This window comes from Euleptes europaea, chromosome 2 (assembly GCF_029931775.1).
Source record: "Euleptes europaea isolate rEulEur1 chromosome 2, rEulEur1.hap1, whole genome shotgun sequence".
In the NCBI taxonomy this organism is placed as follows: Eukaryota; Metazoa; Chordata; class Lepidosauria; order Squamata; family Sphaerodactylidae; genus Euleptes; species Euleptes europaea.
Window position 1 is genome coordinate 77,894,067 of NC_079313.1, and position 18,264 is coordinate 77,912,330.

An 18,264-nucleotide genomic window follows, 5' to 3' on the forward strand; every position below is an offset into this window, starting at 1 on the left:
GAACTGCCATTCGAAGTGTGTACCGATCACAAGAATCTTGAGGCCCTCAAGGGGGCTAGAAAACTCAATGCCAAACAGGTTCGGTGGGCCCAATTTTTCGCTAAATTCCGGTTCACTCTCAGACATGTCCCTGGCAAAGAAAATGCCCTAGCCGACGCTTTGTCACGACTTCCCCAGTATCGCAACGATTTCGATCGCCCAGTCGACTCCCTGTTCACTCCCGAGCAGCGAGGGGAAGTTCCTAGCTTAGCCGTCACCACCCGGTCCCAAGCCCGACCACCGGAGACCCCCCCTACACTCAAAGGCATCCCGGAAGCCTTCCAACAGCGACTCCGGGACGCCTCCTTGCAGGAGGAGGAGCATCATCTCCTCCCCACTGGTCTGGAACGTACCAACACTTGGTGGGTGCAAGGGGGGAAACTGTACGTCCCCTCCTCTCTTCGCAAGGAAGTATTGGGACTTGTACATGGTGCCAGGCTAGCGGGTCATTTTGGTTTCATAAAAACGCTTCACCTGGTTCGAAGACAATTCTGGTGGCCCGGTATGAGATCTGATGTAGAGTTGTATGTGCGCAGCTGCCCCACCTGCGCCACAGCCAAGAAACGGATGGGAAAACCCCCAGGGCTTCTCAAACCGCTTGAGAGCCCCTCCCGTCCCTGGGAAGTCATCGCCATGGATTTTATCACCGACCTACCTCCGAGTCGGGGAAAAACGGTTCTTTGGGTTATCACAGACCTCTTTTCCAAACAGGTTCACTTCGTTCCATGTGCAGGCCTTCCTTCAGCCCAGGGCTTAGCTAAACTGTTCATCACACACGTCCTCAGGCTACACTCGATCCCGAGGAAGGTCCTCTCCGACCGGGGGGTCCAGTTTGTTGCCAAATTCTGGCGGGCCTTCCTAAAGTTAATGGGAGTGGAAGAGCAGGGCCTTTCTTCCGCCTATCACCCCCAAACGGATGGTCAAACAGAACGAGTAAATGCGGTGGTAGAATGTTATTTGCGTTGCTATGTAAATTTCCACCAGGACGACTGGGTCGACCTGCTGCCATTTGCCGAATATGCGTATAACAATGCGCCTCATTCCTCTACCGGCTTTAGTCCCTTCCAAGTTATATACGGGACGGATTTCGGCCCTTTCGGTTCTGCCCCCGTCTCGCCAGAGCTCCAGTCTACCCCTGACCTTCAGGAGTGGATTCAGGTGGTTAAATCCACCTGGCCATGGTTGCTCAAAAATCTGGAAAGGGCAAAAAGCAAGTACAAGGAACAAGCAGACAAACACCGGTCTCCGGGATGGGAACTCAAGGTGGGGGAGCAAGTCTATCTGTCCACCAAAAACCTCCGCTCTCTTCGCCCCTGCAAAAAACTGAGCGACCGTTATGTGGGACCTTTCCCCATTACCAGAGTAATCAACGAGGTTACTGTGGAACTGGACCTCCCAAAAACTCTGAAAGGAGTCCATCCAGTCTTTCATATAAGCCTCCTCAAACCCTATGTGGCAGCCCCCCAGTTCCACCCCCCTCCCGCACACGAGATTCCTACCGTAGTAGGAGGGGACACCCATTTGGAAATATCCAAGGTTTTAGACTCCAAATGGAAGAAAGGGAAACTGTTTTACTTTGTTCGCTGGAAAAACCTTGGCTCCGCTCATGACGAATGGGTGGCCGCACCCCACATGGCGGCTCCTCGCTTAGTCCGGGAATTCCACCTTGCTTATCCCGATAAGCCTCGTCCTCTCGGGGACCCCGGGGGGGGGCCTTAAGGGGGGCAGAATGTGAGGGTCTCTGTCTTTGTGTCTCTGCTTTCCATCACCTGCTGTGTTATCAGTGAACTCGTAAAAGCAGTTCACACCTTCTGGTCTCAGGCGCCAGGCCTGATGGCCCATGTATCTTCCCCCCCCCCGCTGTTCTTCCTGCCAGTACTCCCTCAGGCCGATGCGGCCTTGGAAGTGTGATAGCCGCCCAGACTTCCTGGGATCTGTCTGATGTTTTGTATTATGCCAAGCTTGTAACTTCCCATAACAATAAGTGTGAACCCCAGTGCCCCAGTGCCCTGGAGTCAATATATTCTGTAAACCCGTATAGCCCCTCACTTGCAACTTTCTACCTGTGCCTGTCTCATCTCCTGAAGGCTTCAATAAATCGATTGTTTCTGTATCAACGTCTGAGCAACTGATTTGGAGAAGCAAACTCAGAGAGGGGGATCTCTCACACAAGCCTTCAGAGGCCACGTACGATAAAGCAACTGGTGCTTTTCCTGTTTGCAGTGTCCTGATGAACATGGGACTTAAGTGCTTCTGAGCAGCGTCCAAATTACTGTAAGGCACAATGTTCACTCTGCTGCCCTGCTGCAAAGGCAATGCGGGTTGGGGCAATCTTTGTGTGGCCATGACTAAGAAAGGCTACTTTTCTCATCCCCGAGCGTAAGAGAGGTCCTTTCCCTTAACCCATTATTTAATACTGAATGCAAGAATTTGTGACTGGGAACATCTTTTTAAAAAAAAGATCCTTCCCCTTGGCAAGCAAGGTTCTCCCTCTCCCTAGGATGATTTTCCCATATCATACTGATAAGTAACAGCTGCTGGGCCATTTTGATAATGACTGGAGTTTGGCAGGGAGCTGCGCTGGGCTCCTGTACTCTAGCCTGTCACATTTTATGGTACTAAATTTTATTTTCAAGTTTATTGGCTTATTTGAGGATTGTTATTAGTTTCCCTTTCTCATTATGTATGGCTTTTGGCTTCTAAGTTCTTTCTGTGGAGAGAATCACATACCAGAAGGGTGAGGAGTACCTCTTGGTTTCCAAAAAGCTTCTCTACCCCGGTGAAGTTCACGTTCAATATGAGTAAGTTCAGGGTAAGATATCACTTTTATAATATGGCGTTCCGTGGAAGGATGCCCTGAATCTCACTTCCTGTGAGGCACAAAAGCAGCCTGACCTTTAGACTGGCGTGTTCCCATGCCAGTGTGGGGCAGGATGTGCAAGCAGGCTGGAGATTAGCCCCTAGGGCCTGCTCTGTGGAGGAGACCAAGCATTATCTATCACAGCACGGTAAGAGTCATTAGTTAATAATTAATAAAGACCCTGCTATTGCTCTTCCCCATGCATGCAGCCAGAGCGGGCGAGGGCCAGGAGTAAGCTGCCTCCCCCTTTAACTGCTGTGGTTATTTAAAGGAATAATGCCATTCTTTTTCATTTGTCAGCTGGCCCACAATGGCCCTTGTCAGCCTTTATGATTTAGCGTTTCCTTTCCTTTCCCATTAAATGCCACCTTCCCTCCCCCCACCCGCTACCCCGCCTCACACCAGCCACAGGCTGCTCTCGGCCTGCTCCACTCCAAGACTAGCCTGGCTCTTTCCACGGGCTCCTCCGAGCACTAATTGCTTCTGTTCATTTAAACCTGTTCGTTAATTTGCAGTGGCCCTTTATTAAGTTGGATGCAGCCCAAATTACACCATAAATTATGCACACGAGGGAACTGGGTGCCGTGTGGGATAAATGGCTTGGCTGTTCCCTTTCTTCCTCCTTCCCTCCCAACTGAGAAGTAGCCGATTCTGGCTCCGTACTGGATACCACACGGGCAATGCACCTGGGAGGTCTTGGTCCGGCTCGGATTCAGGAGACCCCTCTTTATCCTGCGCAACTCTGTCTCTACACCTGCGTCCAATAAGAACCCCTGTTACATTGAGAAAAGGCCCCAGGCTAAGCTGGGCTCTCTTTCCAACCTTGGGGGTGGTCTTTTCAGGTGCCGGCCAGTCCCCGGCCCAGTTGTTCCCTGCTTCCTGCTGTTCCCAGCCACCTGATGACATCACCTTACTGCCAACGGCAGCCTGATCCTTTTCTTCACCTTTTAATGACCGGGGAATTCATTAATAATTGAAATAAACACGCTCTCTCCCAGGCTGTAGTTTTATTAAGGGAAGGCCAGGGATCTGCCAACCCTTGGCTGCAGCGATTTCCTAAATAACTGCTAGCAGTTAAAATGCAATTAATTTTTTTTTTTAAAACACAGGACTTTTGCTGTGCTGGTGAAAGCAGCAGGCAACTGAGAGGCAGCCTCAGGGAAGATGGCAGCCTCATGGGAGGTGGGCTGTTGAACTCTACCTTTGTGTCCACATTCTTAACCTCTTCTCTGCCGCACTGGTATGGTGGAAGGCTTCAGAAAAGAGTACTTTTAAAATAGGTAGCATGCAAGAAAAAGGTGAGTGGGAAACTATTATCTCCCCACCCTTATCCAGCAATGCTGTTTTCCTGATGGATAATATCCCTTGATATTTATTCTGCAGTGGAAGGCAGTTAAAAGAAAGAGATGAGAAGGACAAACAAAGGATTTCCAACTTTCCAATCCCCACCCTCCCCACAAAGCCTAACCTGCTAAGGAACTTAAGAGCTGGACAACAGATGTGACAGGTATCCATATGTATTCTTATGCCTAAAATGGGGAGGGTTTATTTTTAAACAAAATGAGTGTACAGGCAAGAGTAGCTAAACCCTACCCTCGACTCCTTATCCCACTGCACTCTGTCAAAGAATCACAGAATCATAGAAACATGGAGTAGGAAGGGACACCCAGGGTCATCTAGTCCAACCCCCTGTACAATGCAGGAAATTCACAACTACCTCTCCCCCCACACCCCCAGTGACCCCTACTCCATGACCAGAAAATGGCAAAAAAAACAACCAAAAAAGAACCCCTCCAGGATCCCTGGCCAACCTGGCCTGGAGGAAAATTGCTTCCTGTCCCCAAAGTGGTGATTGGCATTACCCTGGGCATGTAAGAAAGGGCCACAAGAGCCAAATACTGACGCAACCCTTCCTGCCCTCCCTCTCATGATCTGCACGGTCAGTTCACGGAATCAGCAATGCTGTCAGATAGTCATCTAGCCTCTGCTTAAAAACCTCCAAAGAAGGAGAGCCCACCACAACCCAAGGAAGATTGTTCCACTAGAAAGATTTTTGTTTCAGGTCAGGTCTGATGCCAGCTGAGGTAGCAGAGAAATGCTGGAATCACCTGATTGCACCAAGATAAAGCAGTCAAAGGTGGCAGTGTTTAGCCCCTCTTGCCCACATACTTAATTTTTTTTTAAATACACCCCACACTCCTGCTTTAGATATGACTGGATGCATACTCCCGGATGCAGGCATCCCCTCCATGGCATTTAGTTTGGGCCTAAAATGCATGCAGGAATCCCAGTGGATCTTTACTGCAATTCAGTGGCCTCACTCACCCTCTCTGTACAACCCCTGGAAACCAATGCTGGCAGGACTAGGCTGGAGAGGAAAAGGCCCAAGGTTGGTTGATTCATGGGACTGAAAACAGATGTTTCAAGAGAATACTCAGGCATTTTAATGAATGGAGAAAACAAGTCCTAATCCAGCGGTTCCCAAAGTGGGCAGTCCCATCCCCTGGGATTACCTAGTGGGGCACTAAGAGGCAAGGGGGTAGCAGGGGGGTGGTAGAGTTGGGCCGCTTCAACTGTGTTGTTGGATAGGGCAGGGGGCACTGGGGTTGAGTTTGTGGAACCAAGGTGGCAGTGGCCAGAAAAGTTTGGGAACCACTGTCCTAACCCAAGTGTTTCCACTCTTCATCAGGGGATAGAAGATGCATTTTATATGTTGCTCAGTTGGGTAGTCCAAGTCCAGCTGGCTGTCAGGGGAAGGGCCCCAGGTTGGATGGTTCTTGGGGTGGCTACACACTGATGCTTGTGGCAGGACATGAGTTAGTGAGCAGCTTGCCTGTCCTTACCTGATGTTGAGCTGCGTTAACTTCTCCAGCTCCTGCTCCATATGCTCTTGCAGTTCACCTGGACGAAGCAAGACCTGACAAATGGGACAGATGGGAGCCTGGCTGTCAAAAAGCGTTGCCTTCTTTTTGCCTGTAAGGGAACACGGGGATATTGTTGAGTCTCAGGCAGCATCAGATTAATCCATTTGTAGCTCCCTGCCGCTCTTGGTGCTTAAAATAATAAAAAAATAACCCACAGCTCCAATAGCTTGAATGAAATACCTAGCCCAGTAGCAGATGGTTTGTGGCCCCTTAAAGGTCCAATAATCAATACAGAAACCCCACAAACCACAAAGGTCCAATCCACAGAAGATAATTTTCCTATATGGATATAATTTCCTCGAAAGAGCTCTGTGTTAATATGAAACACAACACATGAAGTAGACTTGAATGAGCAACATGACTATATCAATACATTTTACTCAGTATTAGTCTGCTAAACAAGGGGTCTTCAACCCCATGGGTCAGAACCCTCAGGTCAATGGCAGGGATCCACCAGCTGAGCCACAAACTCAGATAGGGATGTCGTTTTATTGCTGCCTTCTGGAAGGGCTTGCTGCTAGTGTGTATGTGTCAAGAGAAAGGGCACCACACCTCCTGCCTGTCTTTGCAAGGATGCTGAGAGGAGTACTGAGACAATGAGGCACAGTCAGTCAGCAGTAAAGAGGATTCCTTTTTAGAGCAGGAAAGTTCAGCGAACTCACTCCTTGCAAAAGCTATCCCTTACCTTGCTTTTTCTTTCTTCTTCCTGCCCAGCACAGCCTTCCCCCCACCCCCGACCCCACAACCTTCAGTGAGTTATCCAATTCTCCAAACATGTGCTTACGGCATGGAACCACTCTGAAAGCTCCCCTTTGCCTTCTTGTGCCCCCATCCCATCAGGCTTCTAATGCTTCCAATACACACATGAACACATAACACATAAAGCTGCCTTATACTGAATCAGACCCTTGGTCCATCTAAGTCAATATTGTCTACTCAGACTGGCAGCAGCTCTCCAGGGTCTCAGGCTGAAGTCTTTCACATCACCTGCTTGCCTAGTCCCTTTAACTGGAGATGCTGGGGATTGAACCTGGGACCTTTTGCATGCCAAGCAGATGCTCTCCCACTGAGCCACAGCCCCTCCCACTTCCAGCAGGGAACCCACTCTCCCCAAGAAAGCTGATGGTGTATGGCGGGGGCGAGGGGGAGAAGAGTTCCTGCACTACAAGACAAAGACAACTGTTGGAGGTGATGCTAGTCAGGAGAGATACTAAAAGCCTAAGAAAAATATAGGAGGTTCTATAGACCCAACTTATTCTGAGGGTCTCTAAGCAGAGGCATGATGAATTGCTTCTAGAAAATATCTGTCCCCATCTTGTTTTTCTTCTTCTCTGAGACAGATGCTGAGAGCCCCTGAAACAATAGGGTAGTGAATTCTGTAGCACTCTGAATCATCTCAGAACACACTCCTTTGGTATACAAACAGCACACTTGAATTTTGGAGAACAGCAGGCATAGACTGCTATGTTTAGGGCTCGTTCCAGAGCCAATTCCTTTCCCTGCTCAGAGATGTTATTGTTCGCTGCATTAGAATATACAGCACCCTGCTAATATAAAATAAAACTCTGAAGCAAACAACCAAGTTGTTGTAAACTGGAGACAGCCACGCAGCTTTGAGCAGCAGCTCCACAGCTGTGTTAGCTGCTCTGGTCGTCAGAGGGCGTTGCACACTCAAATCTGATGGCAGCCACGAAGGGAAGAATGCTTTATAGTTTCCCATTGTCATCTAAATGTGAGGCCCTCCTCCCGGATTATTTATTTATGTATTAGACATGGATCAAATTGGTTAAATCCAGGCGAGAGGCAGTAATGCGCCATAAAGCAGGCTGTGTGCAATGTGGCCTTCCAATCAAAAGCCAAAAGGTGCCACTTTATGGCCCAAGCAAAAAGTGCAGCCCAGTTAAATTAATCTCCTTGAAAGGAACAGACATTCCCGGAGGATACCAATGTTGGCACAAGCACTTTGCTGGGGCTACAAGAGATGCAGGGGGAGATATTCTCACAAGAGGAAGGGTGAGGGCTGGAATAAGTTTGGAAATTACCTTGGCTTGTCCTTCAAACTATGCATGAAGCAACGCTTCAAGAGAGCTGCCATTCTCCAGCAACCTCACTATATAATACACCTACCAGAGTATTCCTTTGGAGAATTAGGATTTCATTCCTCTATACACAGTGAGAGAACTGAGAGTCCTGGTTCTCAGCTTCTCCCTCACTGCAACCCACCCAAAAGTTGTAAACAACATTTCATTTAATAGAGTCCTGTGGAAGAAGTGGTAATGGGCACCTTTACCAGGTTGCAGAAAAAAGCCGAATGTCCCCAGTTTTCTCTTGCAACGTGTTAACCCCCTTCCAAACAAACAAATAAAAAGAAACCTGGAACCCCTCACCCACCTGCTGCAATCCCTGAACTACATGCCATAGATCTCAAGGACTTATGAAATGAAAAGGATTTATTAAATCAAAAGAGTTTCCGTCTACACATTAGGAAGGATTTTCTAACAGTTAGAGCGGTTCCTCAGTGGAACAGGCTTCCTCGGGAGGTGGTAAGTGCTCCTTCCCTGGAGGTTTTTAAGCAGAGGCTAGATGGCCATCTGTCAGCAATGCTGATTCCATGACCTTAGGCATGAGAGGGAGGGCATCTTGGCCATCTTCTGGGCTTGGAGTAGGGGTCACTGGGGGTGTGGGGGAGAGGTAGTTGTGAATTTCCTGCATTGTGAAGGGGGTTGGACTAGATGACCCTGGTGGTTCCTTCCAACTCTATGATTACAAGAAGGCTGTCCTGCAGAGCTCTCTCCTATTTCCTTGTGTACTAAACGATGTTGCTTTTCAATAACAGCCAGACCTAAACAATCCTCCCACTTTGCCTGGGAGGGTGAGCAATCCCAACTTCCTCTTGGACCTTTTCCACTTTTGTGTGGTCAAGGTCCAAAATAAGCCCAGAAGGTCCCCCACTGCCTTCTATTTATAACCATAGCCCCATCAGTTCAACAATGCTGGTGTCTGAGTCCTCCCTCTTAAAACAAACAGCCAGCCTTTGAGCAAACGGGAAATCCTGCTAGATCCCCGCTGTGGTCTGCATGCTTGGATGGGTAAACAGGCTGCCCTCCACCCGGCAACTCACTGTCCCCCTTCCCACAGTATTGCAATGGGATACGTAATGCTCACTTGAGCTGCTTCTCTGTCCATCACCACTAGCTGTGATCCAGAGCCACCAGCACAATTAATTTGGTGGCGCTCAGCTTTAATTGCTCTCTCACCCATTTTTTTAATCTGGTGGAAGTTTCTTCCTCATTTCCTCGGTTTTAGCAATTTCTTAAAAAATGGCTTTCCAAACAAAGACAATTGCTAAGTTTACAAACCAAAGCTCTGCACACTTTTAAAACATCTAAATATATGAGCCGGGTTTTCAATAGGTTTGTCAAAAAGAAAGCAAGTCCTCCTCACTTGCCGATCATACGTAGCATTAAAATGCATGATACACATGGTTAGCAGGGGGCGTTATTAAAACCAGACTGGTTATAATTAACAGACTACACTGTGACACAGTGACCATGAAGGTATCTTACCATACAATGAACAAATCTCAATGGACTTCGTGATTGCAACGGAGCTGGTGGTTGGAGGACAAGCTTGCAATAAAGTTATTTTTTGAAACAGGACCCATTTCAAGAGTACATTTTGAGAACAATGCAATTTGTATTTCAAGAGTACAATGCTATTTGAAGGGTAACCCTGACGACACCAGCCCCAAGATTACAATCTTGTTCAGGCAGACAGACTTGACATAGGACACATTGGGGGCAGTTGCTGCTTCATCCCAAATCATGCCTGTTGGAGGGTTTTGGTTAAATGAGACAGCAGTTGTGAGCGTGATGCCAAGCAATTAGCCATGCTGCCCAGCCTGTGCCAAGTCTGAGAATACCATTGTGCCATGAGATCCCACCCACCCCCATATTTCAGCCAAGACTGCAGCCTCCGAATGGCCCCTTTCAAGCTTTGTTTTTGGCAGCTGTGTTTGTATTTGCTTGGCCTCCCTGCCTGTCCTTCCTTTCCCTTTGGCCCCTTGTAACTCAGCAGGGTTCATCTCCAGTGTTTACCCTCCTTGGCACGGCTGTGCTCTCCCCTACAGCCTGTGGCCTGCTAATGCTGCAAAGATGAAAAGGACCAGGCATGTCCCTCTCCTGTGAATGCAAACTCCCCTGGGCTCCAAAGAAATTCTTCATTCTAAGTGTTTGAAACTTAATATTTCCTGTCCAGAAAGGGGGGGGGGAGAAAAACTTTCAGCACAGAAACCACAAGACCAGTCCTGTACAGTCTTTTCACACGTCTTGGCCTAAGTGGATCTGGGCACTAGGAAGAAGTCACCAGCTTCTCCCTTCTAGTGGCCTGTAGTTAGAAGGTCTCGATGGACACATTGATGTGAACTCAACAGCTGTCATGCTTACCCAGGAGTAACCTCTGTGTGTGAATGTGCCTTCGGAGTTGTTTCAACATTATGAAGTAATTTGAAAGGCAAGGAAGCTGTAGGTAGCTGCACCATTTTCTGACTACTCAATGGCATTATTAACTTTCCTATTGCTGCATTCTGCTGAAATTGCTGCCAAAGTGAGGAACATCATGTAGATGCTATAATTCCCCCCACAGCAAAACAGCTCCTCGCGAGAAATTGGAGAGAGAAGTCATAGCAGTGCCTCATGGCAGAACAAAAATGGTGTACACATCATGGCAGATAAAAATGGATTATCAGGCACCTGAATAATCGTGAGTTCCAGGTAGAGTCAAGGTGCTGAATATGACCCAGTGCATGGTTATGTCAAGAAAACAAGGGAATCTGGGGAACCAACAACCATATAAAAAGAATTCCTCTCTGAACAGTAAGCTTGTTTCCTTCATTGTCATTTCTCTTCCAAGTAATTATACATCAGTTTCATACCCATGCTCAATTACCCCAGACGATTTACACGACATGTGGTTCTAAGCAGAAGCATCCGCCAGATAATCCATTCTGAAATGTAGGACCATTATTTGAGTACATGCTTTGAGTACGTGCGGCTATAGAGAAAGTGTATCCTTCCCTCATCATTAGCCCTACATAGCTTGCAGCTGTTCTTTCCACTCCTTGCCACATCACAGCTGTACCAGGAAGCAGTGGCACAGGTACAGCTAGTGTGTTTGGTACAGCACCAGGGGCATTTTCACAGCCATCAAGACCCACGGTTTCAACAGAGCCATCAGCTGTGTTCACACACAGCCTAAAAGGACAAGGGCAATGTGTTTCTGAATGAAAACGGATTTGTAGGCACTTGGCGTAGAAGCAATCTGATAGCCAATGTTTTGTGACAACATACCCTTAATTTTCAGTAACTAAGGCTGTTTTCCAGTCAAACAGCCCAGCGAATCAATTTCACACTCTCTCACATTTCATAAACATGCATCTGCCCTAACAAATCCACCCAAATCATTTAGTCTGAAACGCCCCAGAATAAATGAGCATCCCTCTCCCCGTACCAAAGACCTGTTGCCTGACAGGTTGCACAGAAGCCTAACGGTAGAAACATAATGGAAACGCTGACACAGCCTCGGGGCCTGTAATCAAACTCCTGAAGTTTCCGTGGCGATTATTCTGCCGTCTTGATGGGCCTGTTATTTCTGTACTGATAGCAGGTATCTGCTGTGACAAACCACCTTTCCTTCCAGCTCAGAAAACAATCATACCAAGAAAGCCCCACAATAGCTCCGGAAGAATCAAATACTGGTTTTGCTCCCTGGGAGTGAGGCTGTGCCAACCAATGACAGCGAGGGGCATGTGCATGGTGTTTTCTTCAAGGATCTGATGCACTTATTCAGGCTTCTGGGCCCTGACAAGCCACCTGTGCCCTGAGCTCAGCTGGGAGCGGAAAGGACAGCCAGCATCAGGTGAGATACCTGTACTGTTCGAAGTGCCCCAACAGCAGCTGGGGTTTCATCTACACTCTGTTGTACCTTCTTCTTCGTAACTTCTTCCCTAATCTCTTGTTTGGTACCAGTGAGGGAGCTAAAGTTCCCATCAGATGTAAAGCAGGGAAGAGGAATCTAACAACAACAACAACAACAATAATAATAGGGGAATTAAGAGCAACGTGTTCAGATTTCAAAATAAAGTAACCAAAAGAGCATAAAAACAGGCCTGATGGATCAGACTCATCTAGTTAAGCATCCTGTTTCACAAACAGGCAAATGAGGTGCCACCAGGATGTCCACAACCAGGCCATAAAGGAAACAATCATCCCATACTGCTGTCTCCCAGCAACTGGTTCTCAGAGATAGTATGCATGAAATGAAAAGATGGTTTCATTTAACCATCAAGGCTAATAGCTCTTGATAGGCCTGATCTCCATTAATTTGTCAAATCGCCTTCTAAAGCTATCTACATTAGGGGGTCACCTCCTTTCCCTCATTTCTCTCCTTGGACTCTACGAGAATGGGGAAGCACAACAAATTCTGTTAAGTTAGTTAATTGTGTGAAGAAGTCCTTCCTTTTGTCTGCCCGGAAGCTCCTACCCAACAAATTCACTGGGAGACTTCAACTTCCTATATAATGAGAGAGCAAGAACAGGTTAGCTGTACCCACTTTCTCCACACCAAAAATTCCTTTTTAGTATTGTAAAACGATCCCACCATTTTAATTTCATCAAGTACATTATCCTTAAATTTATCATTTCAAAATTTTATAAAATAAAATCAATTTTTACAAATATACGTAAATATGCCTTTTCTGTCACCCTTGTATAATGAGTCAATTTGGTAAAATATTTTGTAAGATATTCAACATTCCATTATTTTGGCTCACCCTCACATTTTCATTTTTATGTTACACATAATTGTAAAACCATTTATCAGGCACTCTCCACAGGAATCTTTTATGTAAATTTAAAAGAGTCCTCACAGGGAAGATGCTCCATCCCATTTAATCACTTTGTACACCTTTCCCAGCTCTAAGCAAGAGAGAAAACAATGGAGAAAGTGCAAACCTAGACTGTGAAGAACTATGTTTGATTGACAACAAACTCCTTGTTTGGCTATGAGGACATCATAGAATCTAAGGTCTGAAAGGGAAACAAAGGTCATAAGTCTGACTCCTTGCCCTAGGATACAATCCACAGATAAACTCTCTACAGAATAACCGGCACAGTTTAAATTACACTGTACCACAAGTGCCAGCAAAAATATACATCTTAGACAGCAAATGCAAATGAACAAAGCCATGTATGGCAAGGAAGGCCAACAGTGTTTTTCAGGTATATTAGCCACTCTCACTGCTAATGTGAAGAATCATGTATCAGAACATGCATACTGTCTTTGGAGTATTTTAGGAATCACATTTATCCAGTTGCTCTGAAAGAACATTAAAAAATAATAAAGAGAAGTTCAGGGTGAAATTAAACAGTACAAGAAACACAGGGCTGCTACTGAAAATGGGAATCCTGCCTCAAGTTCTCACTTCCCCTCTATAATGTCTAGTACATTTACCCTGTGTCTAGTCCTCATGATACTGTGTATTTACCCATCCCATGTCACCGAATATCACTTACGATGGTGCAGAATCACACAGCAGAATGATGTCAGGAGACAGGGTAAGTTGCACTAGATGGGACTACGGAGTGGGGAGTTGCGCACATGGTGCTGTTGCTGGCAGCAGTCCTATGTATTGTTTCGTGCCACCCTTAAACAACACTGTCCTCCACTAGAACAGGTAGGAAAAGTGCAAGTAACACAGCACGGGTAGCACTCAAAGTGCACTTCTGCTTTATGCAATGAACTCCACGGCCCACCAGACTAAGACTGTGTTTTCCAATAATAGCCAACCCTCGATTTCTGCCATAGGGCACTGGATCTCGTGCTTCTGATTCTGAGCCCACAGTTGCCCATCCTTGGCAAGAGGAAGATGGATTGAGCTGGCCAATAATTTAAGAAACTGAGCAAGTCTGTACATCCAATCACTTTACAAATCAGGAGAAAGGGAGAGAGGAGGAAGGGGGGAAGGGGGAAAGAAGTGAAAAGGCCGTGCAGGGAAATGCATCACAATTACTGTCTAGTCTCTAATGAGGGGCCTGTCAGGAGGCTGTCATCCTGCGGAAAGCCACCTACTCAGAGAGATTCAATAAAAAAGTAGCAGAGAGATAAAAAAGAGATATATTTCAACCCCTGCTAATATTCTTTTCATTTGTCCCAGCACAAAATAAGATACTGCACTTAACCAGCTCGGTTAAAATGAAAGGGGGGAGGGGGGCTGCGTTGATCAATACCGCTAAAAGCTGGACGACACAGTGATGGAGTGCAATTTTTTTGTCTGTACTGAAGCCTACTAGAGGCCCGGGCTGTGTAATTTATGATTCGCACGCACGCCAGCTAACTAGAAGCTGACAAGACAATGAATTCTCGATGAGAAGGAAGAAAAGGAAGAAGACACCACGGCAGAGATCCGAAAGGAAGAGCCACACACAGCCATCCCTTCCTGAGTCCACCTGGCCTGTGAGCACGGGAGGGAAAGTGCCGCCCAACCAGAACATCAGCCGAAAAGAAAGGCAAAACCAGCCTAGCTTCAGGATTGTAAAACTTCCTGTGCCAGCTACCTCATTATTTGTGATCCTGAACTCAGAGATTCAAAGAAAAGTGCCACTAGTGTATTGGGGAGAAGTCTGTCCTTAGGGAAACTAAGCTTAACTTCCAAGTAGCCAGAAACCGGCTGATTTCTTGGACTTAGACCGACCTTTTAGCAAAAAACCATATCACAATGCCCTGCTGCACATGCTCCTTTCAGTATAAAGCCTATCCAGGCCGATAACTACTTTACAACAGGCAACCAAAAAGGCAAAGCCCTGGAAAGTGTTTCCTTCTTAGGCAGCCTGGATCTTCACAAATATTCTCTGGTAGGATAAGATGGAACTAACTTTTGCATGGTAAATTCTATTCTGCCAAGGATCTTTGGCTGAGCTCCACATCACACAATTCATACAATCTGCAGCAAGACTATGCAGGAAAACTCAAGGTATGACCATTGGATCTGTGGACTGGGTGAACTGATGAGGTTGAGACATGGGTGAAGATTCCTTTCCACCTTCAACTAGCCTCTGCTAGCTCCAGAGCGCTCGCCATCAGCCGTACTTACTCTTGCCGACTGCTGTGAACTCTGAAGCTTGTAAGTTCTATTAGGCAGATGATCATATTATGAAAAAGTATACCTCCCTTATAGAAAGTTTTAATTTTACAGCTGCTAGGGTACATTTAGTTCTGTGATAAGTTCCCCTGAGGTTGTTTTTATAGATTGTAGCTATGCCAGCTGTGACTTGAGGTTGTAAACTGGTGAAGGGGAGAGGGGGGGATTAAACTATTTCTTTGCGTACTTTTTCCTGCAGAAAAATGCCACCGCTTGTGGAAATTTTGAAATTTCCCCCCAGTGGAAGCAGTTTGGGAGAGGCAATGTTCAGAGGGGGGGAAGGCACAAGTGGAAAGAGTTAAATAGACCCTCTTGTCCTCGTGGGACTATGGCTTTAAATCACAACTCCTACCACTGCAATCTGTTAAAAAAAAGTCCCCAGGGAAAAATAATTCTGGAACTACATATAGTTTCCCCTTAAGGAGTGAACATAAGAATGAAGTCATGGCTGGCAAGGCCCAAAATCCTGCCTCTGAGAGTGTCAAGATCAGGAAAAACAACAACACAACACAGAAAAATGTATACTGAACAAAGCAATCTTGGAAGGATTTATCATACATGAATCATTCCCAGTTTTTGTCAGAGATTTAGTGACTCCTGAGACACACAGCTACATTTGTTGGACTATCCTAACCAATAGCCAATTGTTCATCCTGTCCTTCACAAATGTGTGTGGTTGCCTGTTGTAAATGTTTTGTGTATGCCAATGAACTTTTTAAAGGTGAGGGGTGAGCCAGCCTGGTGTAGTGGTTAAGGGTGGCGGACAATAATCTGGAGAACCGGGTTTGATTCCCCACTCCTCCACATGAAAGCCTGCTGGGTGACCTAGGGCTAGTCGCAGTTCTCTCAGAACTCTCTCAGCCTTACCTGGCATTGAAGTCCCTCCCCTCCCCAAACCCCGTCCTCCTCAGGCTCTGCCCCAAAAACCTCCTGCCGGTGGCAAAGAGGGACCTGGCAACCCTACCCACCTACTTCACAAGATGCCTGTTGTGGGGGGGGGGGGAGAAGGAAAGTGACTGTAAGCGGCTTTGAGACACCTTACAGTAGAGAAAAGCGGGGTATAAAAACCAACTCCTCTTCCTTCTTCTTCGAAATGGATTTCCATCCCTAGGTAATTCCTTGTGAGAGGCACATCCCTCCAGACTTGAACTGTTTGACTGGGAATGGCCGACACCAGAGAGAGTGAGAGATTGTGAAAGGCAGGTATGTGATGCACAAAGGTGATTCACAGGCCGTCAGCTAGCTGATACTAAGTTCTTCACTTGCATAACATTTATTCTCATACTTATTTGCTAGCAGTCTTAAAGTGCCCTGTTTACATAAGACCTGACAAAATCTCAAGTATCTCTATGACCAGGAAGCTATCTCAAGGCCCACTGGTCCTGGTTGTGAATTTGTGTCACTGTATTAAATGATGGCAAAATTTGCCACCGTTTCCTTAAGAAACGGAAGCTAAAATGTCCTGTACGATGTCCACTGTTGAACCTTAAGGGAACGGATATGCTGGGAACACCACCTGATCAGCAAATCTGAAGATCCCTCCAGATCAAAACATGAACCAAAAGATTCAGGCCTCTCAGCTGAGGGATGTAATGCTCAGCCATCCCCAGGACCCAGAACTCTTCAGTAGAATCATTTGTACAGTAGAATGAAACTCATACATCCTACTAATCACCACAAGAAAGCAAAACGGAATCTTAATTGCTGTGTTGCCCCATGCCACCTCCTGAGAAAGGAAAAGCACCAAGAGCCTCCGTGAAGCATATCAGTCACGCCAAAACAAAAAATCTATAACTTGTGTGATGGCGACAGTTCTACATTTCCATATTTAGAGATGCATGAAGAGCTCATTATGTTTATAAACTGAAAGGACACCTTAGAGAAGTACACCTCTGAGAATCTCTGCTCCTTCCGTACGGTACTTCGGAAAGAAAAATCAGACTGGTCCAAGCTCCAACCATATGAGTCTCAGCAAGTTTCCATCTTCCTCTTAAGATGAGATAAGCTGTAAATATGAGTCAGGTGTGGCACTCTGCATTATTGTTCCTGTATCCCTTTACAGGTAAGACGTTGAAAGGCCATCTTGCATCACTCATAACTCCTTTCCCTAAGTTATCCTCTAAGGAAGCTGATGTCCTTGCTTTGGAGGACAGTCTGCTAGACTGGTGATATAATGAGATGCCTATAACCAGAAGCAGAGATGGGGCGAAGTCCTCCACTAGTTCTTGTCCATTCCTTTACCAACTCATTCCCCTCCCTTTTCCCACTCACTTGTGACAAGAAGGAGGGGGAAGCACACATACTGAAAACACAGATATTGAACTGTCAAAACTATTTCCTACAAGAAAATAGATTCATCAGCTTGCAGCAGGCAGGGTCAACGCCACATATCCCTCTCGCGTCGGCACCCGCTCATGCCGGCGCATACCCAATGCTTCTTCACAGCACCGGCACTTTAGCTTGTAGCTCAGGGCCCCTAAGTGACTTTGAGAAATGGATAATCGATTATAATTCCAGCGGCCTCTCTGCAGATTTATCTGGAGAATGTAGAAAAGGCAGAGCTCAAGAGAAGGTAGGTCCTTCTGGCTGGCACGTCAATTGCCCGCACTCTCTCTCCAGCTTGGAAAATCGCATCCTGAGCACGACTCCGTTTAATCCATCAGTACACAATCAATGCACTCTGTAATCAACTCTTGATCACTTAATTTTACACATGTTGGCTGAATCCCTTTGTTTAATCACAAGATCAGGCCACGTCGCCACACTGCCCCCTCTTGCACCACTAAACACAACCAGACGCCTTCATTTCACCTTGAGGAAATGCTCCGTGAATTTAGAGAACTCTCAGGCAGAAGCAGGCAGGGTAGCACAAGAGGGAACAACAGACAACATGGGGGAAAGAAAGAAAGAAAGAAAGAAAGAAAGAAAGAAAGAAAGAAAGAAAGAAAGAAAGAAAGAAAGAAAGAAAGAAAGAAAGAAAGAAAGTTAAAGCAAAAAGATATTTCCCCTCAACCAATTTTCTTTACTCTTAAACGTATTTTACTAAATCCTATAGCACTCCAGCAAGAATTCCTCTGCCCTTATGCTACCATATGGTTATGCATTCTGGCTATGCATTCTGGCCATTCAAAATGTTTTCACCTTATTCACCCACAATGTCTTTAAAAAGATACTCTACTGAAATAAAATGAATACTTCTGAGAATGTATCGCTACAGGAATGAAACAGCAGTTGCATTTGGATAC

At 46.3% G+C, this 18,264-nt stretch overlaps 1 protein-coding gene across 3 annotated transcripts in view; it reads right to left on the reverse strand.

The window, feature by feature from the left end:
- Window positions 1-18,264, reverse strand: part of RNF220 (ring finger protein 220) — a 337,388-nt gene that overhangs the window by 128,527 nt on the left and 190,597 nt on the right. For all 3 annotated transcript variants that reach the window (XM_056845154.1, XM_056845153.1, XM_056845155.1), the window contains one exon: window positions 5,743-5,872. In XM_056845154.1, coding sequence (XP_056701132.1) covers window positions 5,743-5,872 — 130 coding nt within the window. The remainder of the gene's footprint in view (window positions 1-5,742; window positions 5,873-18,264) is intronic.